The sequence below is a fragment of the Gekko japonicus genome, unplaced genomic scaffold (genome assembly GCF_001447785.1).
Source record: "Gekko japonicus isolate JY-2015 unplaced genomic scaffold, Gekko_japonicus_V1.1 scaffold332, whole genome shotgun sequence".
Classification (NCBI taxonomy): Eukaryota; Metazoa; Chordata; class Lepidosauria; order Squamata; family Gekkonidae; genus Gekko; species Gekko japonicus.
In genome coordinates, this window is record NW_015177015.1 from 1062403 (window position 1) to 1075006 (window position 12604).

The 12604-nt window shown below is 43.9% G+C and overlaps 1 protein-coding gene across 1 annotated transcript in view; it reads left to right on the forward strand.

Annotated features, from left to right (window-relative positions):
• Window positions 1–2857: 2857 nt before the first annotated feature.
• The window catches only part of LOC107124280 (low-density lipoprotein receptor-related protein 8-like), a gene marked incomplete at its 3' end in the record, with an annotated part of 212174 nt that continues 202427 nt past the window's right edge, over window positions 2858–12604 (forward strand). Inside the window, exons 1-2 of the mRNA XM_015427700.1 lie at window positions 2858–2927; window positions 3852–3971. Of these exons, the coding sequence (XP_015283186.1) occupies window positions 2858–2927; window positions 3852–3971 (190 nt within the window). The remainder of the gene's footprint in view (window positions 2928–3851; window positions 3972–12604) is intronic.

Consider the following 12604-nt stretch of genomic DNA (forward strand, 5'->3'; position numbering starts at 1 on the left):
CGTCTTTGTTTGGTGTTCTGAAGAACAAGAAGAGTAGCCATAATCTCTCTCTTCTAATTTTGTCTTTGTAGAGTAAGGATGTAGCCGATTATGCTCTGTTGTTATTTTCATCCCAGTTACCCTTCCCATGCTAGAATTTAGTAAAAACTTGATATTTTAATCACACATGGATTCTGAGTCTGAATTATTTTACTTTGGCTCTGCTGGACTATCTTATCTCTGCTAAATACCATTTGTTCAATATCTCACTATCAACCAACAATAGATCATAGGCCTTCCCCAGTTAAGACTCCCAATTTTTATGTCTTACTTCCTTGAATCTCTTGCGGGCTCCTTCTTTGGAAAACCCCACCATCTCAGCTTGTAGTCTGTCCTCTCTTCACCTTCCATCTGGCCAGAACTCCACTCAGCTGAGGTCTCAACTTCTCCATATACGACTCTGAGAGGACCTTGTAGTTGATGCAAACTTGCTCAAAGTTTTGCAGGAACACTTCAGTGTCCCCCCCCCCCTTGTATAAAGGGTATTTTCAGCTATGCCCCTGCACAGCAGCATCCGGAGTGAGTAGCCCCTTTTCAATCCTTGCAAGCAAGCTCATGTGCCAGCTTCGTTTTCTCCCTTCCAGCTCCATCCTAGCTGCAGTCTCTTTCTCCTCTCTCTGCAGCCTTTTTCTTTCCATTTCCATCTTAGCTGCAGTCTCTTTCTCCTCTGTCTGCAACTGAGCTCTCTCTAACTCAAGGTCTGCCTGCTTAAGTTGCAGCTGGAGACGTAACGTCTCTTCACTCAGGGGTGCTGTTGATTTGGACATGGTTGCTTTAACTTCTGGGTTCTGTTCTTAGGAACAGGAGTGCCCTCAGATTTTTCCTTTCTGGATTGGAGGAACATGCACTGCCTATCTCTAGCCTCACTATCCCATTGACCCAACAGCTAAAAAATAACAAAACTTTACCAGCGCCTTTACTAAATTTTTGCATGGCTTCCTCAAGCCAAAGGTAAAAAGATTTTTTCTTTCCCAAATGTTGGGAAAATGAGACAAGCCCAATTAACATTCTGCCTCTTACTGGGGTCCAAAATTGGCCTATCCCACTCCTGCCACCATGTCGCAGGCAGTAGCTAGGAAGGTTCACTACTTGCTGCCACCACTCTGGTATAGGTCGCCTAGGCAGAGCCCAGAGCACCCAACCTACCACTTATTTAACAACAACTTTAGATCAATAACAAGTAGAAAAAATGAGCAAAGTAAAGGCAGGTAAATCAGTAAAATAATAAATCCAAGGCTTTAAAACAGTGATACTGTTGTGATTGCCTAGCAACATCCTAGAAGGGGATTCATTTCTTAAAGCTACAGGCACTGCTGATGGTTGTTATTGCTCTCCCAGAACATTTATGCCATAGCCATGGACCATCATTCCACTCTGGGGGCTGTCATGCCAGCTCCAGATTAGTTTGTGTGGTCTCAGGGACCGTCATTCCACTCTGGGGGCTATGATTGCAGCACTAGAGCACTGATTCCAGCCCCAGAAACTGTCATTTCACTCTGGGGGCTGTCATTCCAGGCCCAGAGCACTGATTCCACACTCCCAGGGATGGTCGTTCTAGTTTGGGGACTGTTATTCCAGTTCCACAACACTTATGGACTGTTTTTCTCTTCTGAGGCCTATCATTCTAGTCCCAGAGCAGACTTCTCTAAATCCATTCTGCATTTTTCATTGCAACTTTTCTGTAAGGTAAAGGTTCCCTTGCTCGAAAGCCAGTTGAGTCCGACTCTAGGGTTGCGGTGCTCATCTCAGTTTCAAAGCCGAAGAGCCAGCGCTGTCCGGAGACGTTTCCGTGGTCACCAAGGCGCACGGAATGCTGTTACCTTCCCACCGAAGTGCTACCTATTTATCTAGTTGCAATTTCTTGCTTTCGAACTGGTAGGTTGGCAGGAGCTGGAACTAGAGACGGGAGCTCACTCCGTCATGCGGCAACTCAGGTCTCGAACTGCTGAACTACTCACCTTCCACAGCCTGCAGTTCAGCGTCTTAACCACTTGAGCCACCATACTGTACTGTAATTATTTCAATGGAGCCCATGTGAATCAATTGGCATTCAATACACATTCCTGGCTCCTATTATATCCAATGGTCCTTCAGGCATCTTCCTTTGTTCCATCTCAAAGCTGGGCATAAAGCTGCCTTTCAGCATTGGGATTTTCTTCCGGAGGAGACTCACATATTCCCAAAGGAGCCTGTACATATTCCTGAAGTACTGGGATTGTTCATTTTAAAACATGATTCAAAATGTTTCTTATGGTAGAATAATTAGCATAATTGTTAGGATAGAATAATTAGCATTAGATTTGGGAGGACACTTAGCCCCAGGCCTTTGGCATAATAATTCATTAAACAGTGGAAATGGTTGCATTCCTCAGTTCTTCTAAGCCTTGACCAATCCATCTATGTCTTCCCTCTGTGGTCTCAAGAAGAGTGATCAGTTTTCTTCCTACAAAATGGGAAAGATCTGGTCTACCTGCAGGGTTCATTCTGCAAGCCCGCCGCGGAAGCCCACCCTGTCGCGCAGTCAAAGCATGTGCACCAAGAGAGGACTCTGTAACCGGCCGTTAAATCCCTAGGGAAGGGGGTGGTGGGCAAGTAGGTTTGGCCCCACCTTCCTCCTTGCCCAGCCACGTGGTCTCGCGCCTAGGCAGCCGGCGGGCGGGCATGCCCAGGTCTGGCTCGCTCGCTGAAATCCCGCCCAGTGGGGAGCGTCACTCGCTTGGGTTGAAATGCTGTTCCTGCTCGGCTGCCAAAGGTAGAGAGCCGGGGCTGCATGCAACCCGCCGCACAGGGGCCGTTAAGCAGCCGAGGAGGGAGCGCGATGTGCCGGCCAGCTCTGACCAGGCTGCTGCTTTTCCATCTGCTCCTGATCAAGCTGTATATCGCCAAAGGTGGGTCCGCAGCAGCGCTGGGAAGGGGAGGACCAGGCGCCTCGGCTCGGAGCCTACTGAGCAAGTGCGAGCCACGCGTTGGATGCTGCTTGGCTGCTCCAACTGCTGCCGCTCGCTAGTCTGGCCGCCCCTCCGCGTGGGGGGATCTGGGCCAAAGCGAGGCATGTTTGTCGCCGAAGGACGGGGGGCTAATATAGCGGTGAAAGGGCCAGGGCGCAGGCTGCTGGTGCTGCTGGGCATATCTTTAAGGCAACGAAAGCGGCACATCGTCCGGGACCAGCCCTTCACCTCTCTCGGAGGAGATATCTTTCCGGAGCAGAAAAACGATCCATTTGCAACCTGCCTTTTCCTTGCTTCTCTGGTGTGCCCACCCTCTCGTTTAAATGCCAGATCTCAGCATCAAGATTTAGAGAAATAAATATGCATATATGTGTGTGTGTGTGGGGGGGGAGTTGCATTTGGCTCCTGTCGCCCTTTTAAAAACAGTGCTGAGGAGTGAATATTGTTCCGGGCGAAAGGCAGAAAAAGCCAAGAAGCTCTGCATCTTTTGAGGGAGTCTGACTTGGCTTAGAATGAGCCTTTGTTGTCATGCTGCTTGCTCATTTCCCTTCGGTCCCCGGGCACGGTCGCTGCTGCCTCCCGAAAACCGGGCGGGGTGTGGGGGTGTTGGTACAGCATGCCTTGCGAATGGAGATGTTCTCCCTTCCCTATTATCAAGGGTCTTTGTGCGCCTTTTCCGGCTCTCGAGGAACTGGGGATGTGGCCTAGAACGTTCCGAGCTTGCTTGCCGTCTGAAAGCGGATTGTGAAAGGGAGGGCTGAGAATCATCGTGGGGTTGGGGTGTGTTTGTGTGTTTGCTCGACTATCCGCACCCCCTGTTGCTAAGATCCCGGGTTCTGGCTCTGTCTCCCCTGCCAATTGCAGGCTTCGCGAAGGAGTGCGAAGACGACCAATTCCAGTGCAGGAACGAGCGCTGCATCCCTTCCATTTGGAAATGCGACGAGGATGATGATTGTTCGGATAATAGCGACGAAGCAGATTGCCGTGAGTATTTGGGCCCGAGCGACCCCTTTCAATCCTCTCTTGCAAGCAGAGCGACAGCCTGCTGGGCTTTCAAGAGGAGCGAACACCGGCGCTTTCCTCGGCCTGATTGGGGGGGGGGGGGGGGGACTCTTGCCCATCTCAATGCAAGACAGAATTGCTGATAATAAGGAATTATTTTTATAGCCCAGTTGCAAATAAATTTCTGGAGATTATTTTACTCCAGGCAATTTCTGCCACTGTAGGGTTTTGATAGGATACACCTTAAGGTGCTTTCTCCATGTGATCTGTCCAAATGTGCAGGACATTCCACACAGAATGTAGACATGTGACCTTAAGATCAGGGCATGAAATATCTTCTCTTCTTCCTCCCCCTTTGCTTGTTTTACATCCAGCCTGAGGAAGATTTCTGCAAAACTTGCAAGCTTGCACACTGTTTTGTGTTATTTTGGTTGAATAAAATGTATCACATGGTTTTTGGATTTCCCAAGCAATGCTTCTCCCCCACCCCTTTTAAATTAAAAAAACAACAACCCTGCTTGGTTTTAAAACAAGAAATGGTTGTGATTTTAATTATACTGGTATACTGTCAGTGAATTTAGGAAAATGTCAAGAAAGTGAGCTCTGTCTAAGCCATGTTGAAATCAGTGGGACAGTTTATGCGCTGTTGATTGAAATGACATTTATCTGGATTTTAAGGGGATGATGTCTTATGGGTTAATGTTTAGTTTAAGTGTGTTTTGTCATTCTTCCACCCCACCCCCCTATTTCAGTTGTATATTAACTTGAGTAATATGGCAGAAAGATGATTCAAAACTTGACAACAAACAATGTTCACCCAACTAATCTAATCCTTCCAGACTATTTTTAGCGTTGCAAAAAAAAAAAGAGAGAGAGAGATGGGCAATCACAGATCACTCTGTGTTTTGTCTAGATCCAGGTGGGTAGCCATGTTGGTCTGAAGCAGCAGAAGAAAATTTGAGTCCAGTGGCACCTTTCAGACCAACAAAGTTTTATTCAAGGTATAAGCTTTTGTGTGCAAGCACACTTCTTCAGGTACAGTGAAACAAAATTTCCTCAACTGTTACATCCCCACCCCCCTCTACATATATGTAATGGTTGAGGAAATTTTGTTTCACTGTATCTGAAGAAGTGTGCTTGCACACAAAAGCTAATACCTTGAATAAAACTTTGTTGGTCTGAAAGGTGCCACTGGACTCAAATTTTCTTCTGCTGCTTCAGACCAACATGGATACCCACCTGAATCCATTTTTAGGAGTTATGCTCATGGAAAGATCAGACTGTTTCCTTCTTTGTTGTTTATCACTCTTCTAGTGCAAAATCTGCTCACTGAACTATTGGTCATAGCAGACCTTTTCTACATTCTCAGTATGCAGTTATGTCTGGTTATGTCTGGTAAGCTCAATGAACTGTTGATTCAAGGTAGTGATTCAAGGTAGTGATTCAAGCTGGAGTTATAAATGGCAGAGAAACAGATGTTTAGTGTTAGGCGAGAGAGAATATTATGCTAATATTATAAAGACCCATTAAACTGCAGAATGGTAGTAAAGTTTCTGTTGTGTGTGCATGAAGAAGAGTCAGGATTTTATTTAGGAAAACAACTACTGAATGAACATTATGTTATAATTTATTAAGTCCTCAGTGCTCCCATAAACCAGAAGTGCTCAGCCAAAGGAACTAGCGGGTGGTAACAGGCACTGGAGAGGAGTAAATTATGTGTGCAGCTTTTTAAAAAATTCTGTTTAGCAACAAGAGAGAAACTGAATACTAAACAAAAGCATTTTATTTGACAAATGTTTAAGGCATAGCTCCCACAAACAGAGAATAAGATGATTAAACTTGTGTCTTGATTGTCCCCCCTCCCCAAACATATAGAATATAGATTTGATTTTATCTGACTTAGAGCTCTTCTGTGTAGAGGATTAAACTATTAAAAATATGAACTGTTAATTCACTTATTTGCATTTAGCTTCAGTTGCAGAAATATGTATTTGTATGAATGAAAACAATCTTCTTATAAAATAAATTGGGCCTTCTGGGTGTTAGTGTAAATATTCCCAAGGTACAAAAGGACATAGTCCCATTTTTAATGGCATAATGAGCCATTTTATGGTTTGTTCTGAGGAGGAAAAACATAGTTGGGCAGTTGGTGGTATTCACCATGCTTCTTGAAAACAGATTTCTTAGAACATACAGCTACTATTCCTGTGGTTCTGTTTCTTGGCTTGTCTTGGTGCTTATTTTGTGGCAAAGAAATGTTAGATTTCAAGGTGTTCTTTCAGTAGCCACCCACCCTTGGTTAGGATATTTTGCTTCTTTTGCCATGCTTACAGATGTGATAGAAGCCTGACCTTTAGGTAGCCATGCTGCTGCTTCCTTTCAGAATTTAATAGAATGCGTGGCTGATCAGGGAAGCAAAGGGGCAGAGTTCTTAGTAGAAGATTTTGGTAGGTATAATAAGCTATGAAGGTGTCTTATATTCTGTTAGGCATGACGTAATAGGAATTTTCCAGTTGGGTATTTCACCAGCTTTTCCTGCCACAATATTGCTTGTTCCTTTTTTAAAGAAAGGGGATTCTATAATAAAGCCAACATCTACTAAACAGATTAGCACAATCGTTTTCATTTGTGGCATAGCTGACTTGAAAGACTACTTTGTTTATTGTAATGGTTAACCTTGCCCAGAATGCTAACAATGGCTGTCTGAGGATAGGCTAAGTAAGATTACTAGATGTTGGATCAAAATAAGGTGAATAAATGTACAGAAGGAAGAATGTTGGAGAAAGCAGTCTTCCGTGGTACTATAGTGTGACAAGCTTTCTTTACCTTCTGAAATTTTTTCTTTAGTCACTCTGTATCTGGTTATCCTAGCTCAGGATGTATTGGTCTAGTTCAGGTGTCTCACTAACTAGTTATGACACACACACCCCATCTACTTTCCTCCTTCAGAGGCAAGATTTTCCCTCCGTTTTTCTTTCCCTTTCTAACTGAGGAGCCCTAGTGGTCTGTTTTCTTCTTTCCTGAAGAACTTTGGCTGTCCCACCCTGTGTCAGTATGATATTTTACTGCTGGCTCAGCCCAGGAACCTGAGGGAAGGGTCGGATACCGGATCACCCTTTAACTTAAACCACTGAAAATGTCACTTGAAATGTTTTAAAATTCAAGATTAACTAAATATTTTATTCAATATAGAGGGGAAAGGTCAGATGAAATCAGGAGTTGAAATTTCTGAAGTATATAGAAAACTCTGAGGTAAAACCAGTACAAGTGCAGACTTCAGTTCTTATCTTTCAAGTTAATGAGAGTTTCTTAAGCTATTCAGAGTTACTTACAATCTTTATGTTGAGAGGCTTTTGTTCCAGTGTTTTCCAAACAATCCAGTACACTTTCTTTGAGTATTCTTTTACTCTTATGGTTTCCAGAAGGCTGGTACACTCTTTTCTTGAAATGCCAGTACTCAAGGTTTTAACTGCCTCTTTAAGGTCTCCAAAAGCAGTTTCTGACTACACCAGACCAGGGATCTCTCTTCAGAGCTAACTTTCTGTTTGACTGGGTGGGGAAATTCTCCTCTCACTAGAAGATGTATCCCCTTTCTTTGGCCAGAAAATGGGTCTAACTACTCATTCATCCTTGCAAACTTTTTCCAGTTCTCCTGTCTGTGTTAAACTGCTCTCAGTCAGGGCTGAATTCCGATACTGTCAGTACTCAGTGCTTTTCAGCTAGGGCTGAAATCAGACTGAATTCTTCTCAGCATACACTTTAGAAGTCTTTCTCTGCTCAGATGATGCTAAGCAATCAGATCTCTTGGAACAGCTGTCACTCAAGGCTCTCTGTTTCTGTGAAGAATTAACCCTCCACAGTCCTTTATCTGTTTACACACCACTTCTAAGCTTTTAAAAGTGCAGTTCGTCGCACCAGTCTCCAAATGAAGGTGATTTGTTGTTGTTCAGTCGCACAGTCGAGTCCGACTCTTCGCGACCCCATGGACCAGATCACGCCAGGCCTTCCGGTCTTAATGAAGGTGATAATATTGGCCTAATTGGTGAACAGGAAGCCAGTCTCTAGGGCTCTTAGGCTACCATATTTTTCAATACTGTGTATTAATATTATCTTCTACTTCAGTCACAATCAGATGGCTTGGACAGAATTGATCAAGACAAGCATAGATGCCAATTTTTCAATGACTTTTTTTACAGTGCAGTATTGGGCTGTTTTGAGCCATCACAAACAACCATTCCTTCACAGAACAATGTAGGTCTGACTGAAACTCCAAGGGCTTCTGTTTACATCAGCTGAGAGGCTTATCTGTAGTTAAAGAGTGTATGTCCTTGGTTAATAACTGCTTGTATGCAAAGTATTCATATTGTGGAATGCATATTTTTCCTTGTTGTTGTAGATGACTAGGCTGTTTGGAGACGCAGTTCTCTGTTTGAGATAAGATGTCTATTGTCCTTTTCTCTGCCCTTGGCGTCACTTATAATAGACAATAGAATGTGATAAAATTACTAATAAATCTGTGGCAAATTATTTTCATCTGGGCTATAAAGGCTGCTGACTGTCAGAGAAATAAGACTTGTGGGGAAAGTCCTCCTGAAACTGTTCAGATCTGAACTTCTGAAGAATATTGTATAAGTGTTCTAATATTTAATCTCTGGCCCACTGGGACAGGAAATATTTGCCTTGTCATTCATAGGATTTTGAATTTAGAGATGATAGTGGTATATCAAGTAACGCTACATTGGGATAATCGAGATGGATTTTCTTGCTCAGTGTTGTAGGAAGTGGCAGGGCTGAGAGGGGTTTTGATGTGGGCAGGGGCTCCTTCCAGGAAGTCTTCTTGCACCCTTTAGTGCTGTAGCAGGTAAGGGTTTTAACTGGCTGTCACCACTTTGGTTCTGGAGCTTGACTGGGGAGGGCCCAAAGCACCCTCCCTGCCCAATTGCCTCCTCGGTCACAGTGTGCCTTTCTATATGGCTGAATAGGAAGCAGGAAGGACCCAGGCAGAGTGAACATAAAAGCTGTTTATTAAAAACTGTAACAGTTAAATAAGCAAGTGAATAAACATTGACCAGAATTAATATAGGGTACACACAGGGCAAAGGTCACATGGAAAAGAAGCTGGTTGGAAGGTTCCCTAAAGTGACTAAACCTGATCCCTTTCAGGTCAGACTCACCCCCACCTTAGGATAAGGGATCAGCTCCCTCCAAAAGCAGTAGGCTGCTGTCCAGCTCCAGGGAGCAAACACCTTCCCTCCCTGTGCAGGTTCTTATATGTCAAGGCCTAGCCTCCTCATTAGTGGTTGATTCCTGATGTTTGGAAAATGCCTGGGTAATGTAGGTCTGCAGGGAACTCAGCAGCAAGGCCTGAGGTCTGTGTGTGAGGGAAAGGCTGTCTTGAGGCCTGCAGGTTGCTTCACTTCTCAGCCTCAGGCCGAATATCATGATACTCAGGGTATGAAATATTGCTGCATCTTATTTGTATTAAACATTTATATCATGCCTCTTTACTGTAAAAAACATTCAGGGCAACATAATAAAAATGATATAAAAACCTGGCAGATAATAATAAAGAGAATCGGAACACATATAAAACAGCAGCGAGAAAATAAACAATAATTTAAAATCCAGAAACCTAATTACTACCAAAAGCTTGTAATGAAGATGTCTGGCAAACGTGTCTGGAGAAAGAGTTTTCTCAACCGGAGTTCCATTTCAGAAAAGGCCCTATCACCAAAACCAGGAGCATCTACCTGTAGCAGGGCTACAAGGTGTCAGAATGGGTCCAGGTAATTCACATTATCCAGGAATGCTAGGAGCTGCTACCACTTGGTCAGGTATGGCTGTTTGTTTGGGAAGAACTTTTTGCCTAATCCAGAGTATCTAGTAATTGAGTTCTAGAGGAAGATCTTGAAGGATTTCATTGTTGCGATAGGAACATAAGTAGAGACCAGTTGTCCGTCTAGCACAGCATACTGCTTCACACAGTGACAAACCACTTGCCCTGCACCGCCAAACAAACATGCCATAGAGGCTAAAGTCTACTCAGAGTTGCCTCTTAACACTGATATCCAGAGGCTTTGCTGCCTCTGTGTATGGAGGTTCCTTTTAGTCACCATAGCTGGAACCCACTGATAGATCTTTCCTCTATGAGTCTCATAATGCCTTTTAAAGCTCATGGACCACTTCTACTGTTGGGACAACATTGTATTGTTCTTTGGTTTAAAGCATGCTGTGGCCACACGGCCCCCCTCTTTAATCAGCGTTTAAATATATAAGATTACACCCAGGGTTGCCAGTTCCCAGGCTGTGCCTGGAGATCTCTTGGAATTACAACTGGTTGCCAGGTTACAGAGATCAGTTCCCCTAGAGAAAATGGCCACTTTGGAAGATGGACTGTATAGCGTTATACCCCCACTGAGGTCTCTCCCCAAACCCCGCCCTCCCCAGGTTCCACCCCCACAATCTCCAGGTATTTCCCAAGCCAGAGCTGGCAAGCAACCCAAATTACCTCTGTTGGACTGAACAAAGGTCTACCTAGTCAAAGACCTTATTTCACCCATTTATTTATTTAAATTTCTACCCCGAACTCCCAGCGAAGGCCGGCTCAACCTAGGCAGCTGCTAGTTCCTATAAGGAAATCATAAAGGCCACAGCCTTCCCCAGTTTGTTCTCACCATCTGGTATTTGCTGCTGGTATTAATGGAAAGTCTTGCTCAGAAGTAAATCTCTTAGGTCCTTGGTATAGGTAAATAAGCACTGATCATAGTACATTGTGACACATGGGTGTTTGCAGGGCTTTTTTTGTAGAAAAAGCCCAGCAGGAACTCATTAGCATAATAAGCCATACCCAACGGCAGAAACTCATTAGCATATTAGGCCACACCCTGATAGTACAGCTCATTAGCATATTAGGCCATACCCCCATGTTACCAGAAGTGTGGTCATCCAGCCACACCCACCTTTTGCTTCTTATTCTGTTTACCTTGTTTGTTGTCAAAACCTAGGGGTTTTTTTGTAGTAGGAACTCCTTTGCATGTTAGGCCACATACCCCTAATGTAGCCAAATCTAATGAGTTTCTGCTGTTGGGAGTGGCCTGTTATGCTAATGAGCTCCTGCTGGGCGTGGCCAACTCAGGAGCCAGCCGGAACTCCGTTCCTGTGCGTTCCTGCCCAAAAATAGCCCTGGGTGTTTGGATTTAATAGATGAAAAGGAATAGTACTTTTTCGAAGTGTTAACAAGGCTCTCATTACCACCTGTGTCATGTTCCAGTGGTGGTAATTTGTGAAAGCAGCAGGTAGTAGTTAATTGCCCTCATTAGTGGAGTTGTAAAATAACTAAGCCCTTGTTTGACCAGTTGTAAACAAGTATTGTGTAGTAGGCTCAATCTGATAGCATTGCTTATTAAACAATCATTGGCCTATTACAGTATTGGTTGTAGTGGCAAGGTTCACACAAAAAAGGTGACGGCAGACACCCTGATGTAAAATGGAAAATAGAGGAACTTAGAATATGTATTAGCTCATGAAGATACAAACTAGCCCAACATGTTTTGTGTGTGTTTTCCTTCAACAGGGGAATGTCTTATCTGACGTAACTACATGGAAACTGTTCAATTGGGATTTGTTTAATGAAGCTGGCAGAGACTCCTTTTCGTTGGAGTGGCCAAAATTGTCTAACTGTATACTTCTCTGATAGCTTCATCTGATAAATCAGATACTCCCTAAAAAGAGCTGCATAGTTTTGTGTTGGGCTTGAGTATCTCTGTGAGTTGCATACAGTGCAATCCTATGCAATGTTACCACTGTCTTAAACTGGTGGACTTGGACTTGAGTAACTCCATTGCACTGGCATAGGGTATTCCTATGGGGGGATCTATGTTGTCTGCTTTGAGGTGGTTGTACTTAGCCACATGGAAGGATTGTAGAAGTAAAGGGTAAATCTGAGGATAGGAAACTACTAAATGGATATCTAGTCAGAACATTTTCTGTCTGTCAGACTTGTTTGGCTGCATACACCATTTGCACCAGGATTATTACAACAAATAAAAACATACTGCGTACTAAATGGATATCTAGTCAGAACATTCTCTGTCTATCAGGCTTGTCTGGCTGCATACACCATTTGCACCGGGATTATTACAACAAATAAAAACATACTGCAAAGAAAATGAGCTGGTTGTTGATTGTGTTGTAACCCACAGGACTAGCAGACTCCTACAACTGTAATGCTGCCACTTATTGACTTTGTATTATTGGGTACTTAAGAACATAAGAGACACCAATGTTGGATCAGGCCAAAGGCCCATCCAGTCCAACACTCTGTATCACACAGTGGACAGAAATACCAGTGCCATCAGGAGGTCCACCAGTGGGGCCAGGACATTAGAAGCCCTCCCACTGTTGATCCCCCCCCCCAAACACCAAGAAGACAGAGCATCACTTGCCCCAGAGCCCCTATATATACCTTGTGGCTAATAGCCACTGATGGACCTTTGCTCCATATGCTTATCTAATTCCCTTTTGAAGCCGTCTATGCTTGTAGCCGCCACCACTTCCTGTGGCAGTGAATTCCAAGTGTTAATCACTCTTTGGGTGAAGAAGTACTTCCTTTTATC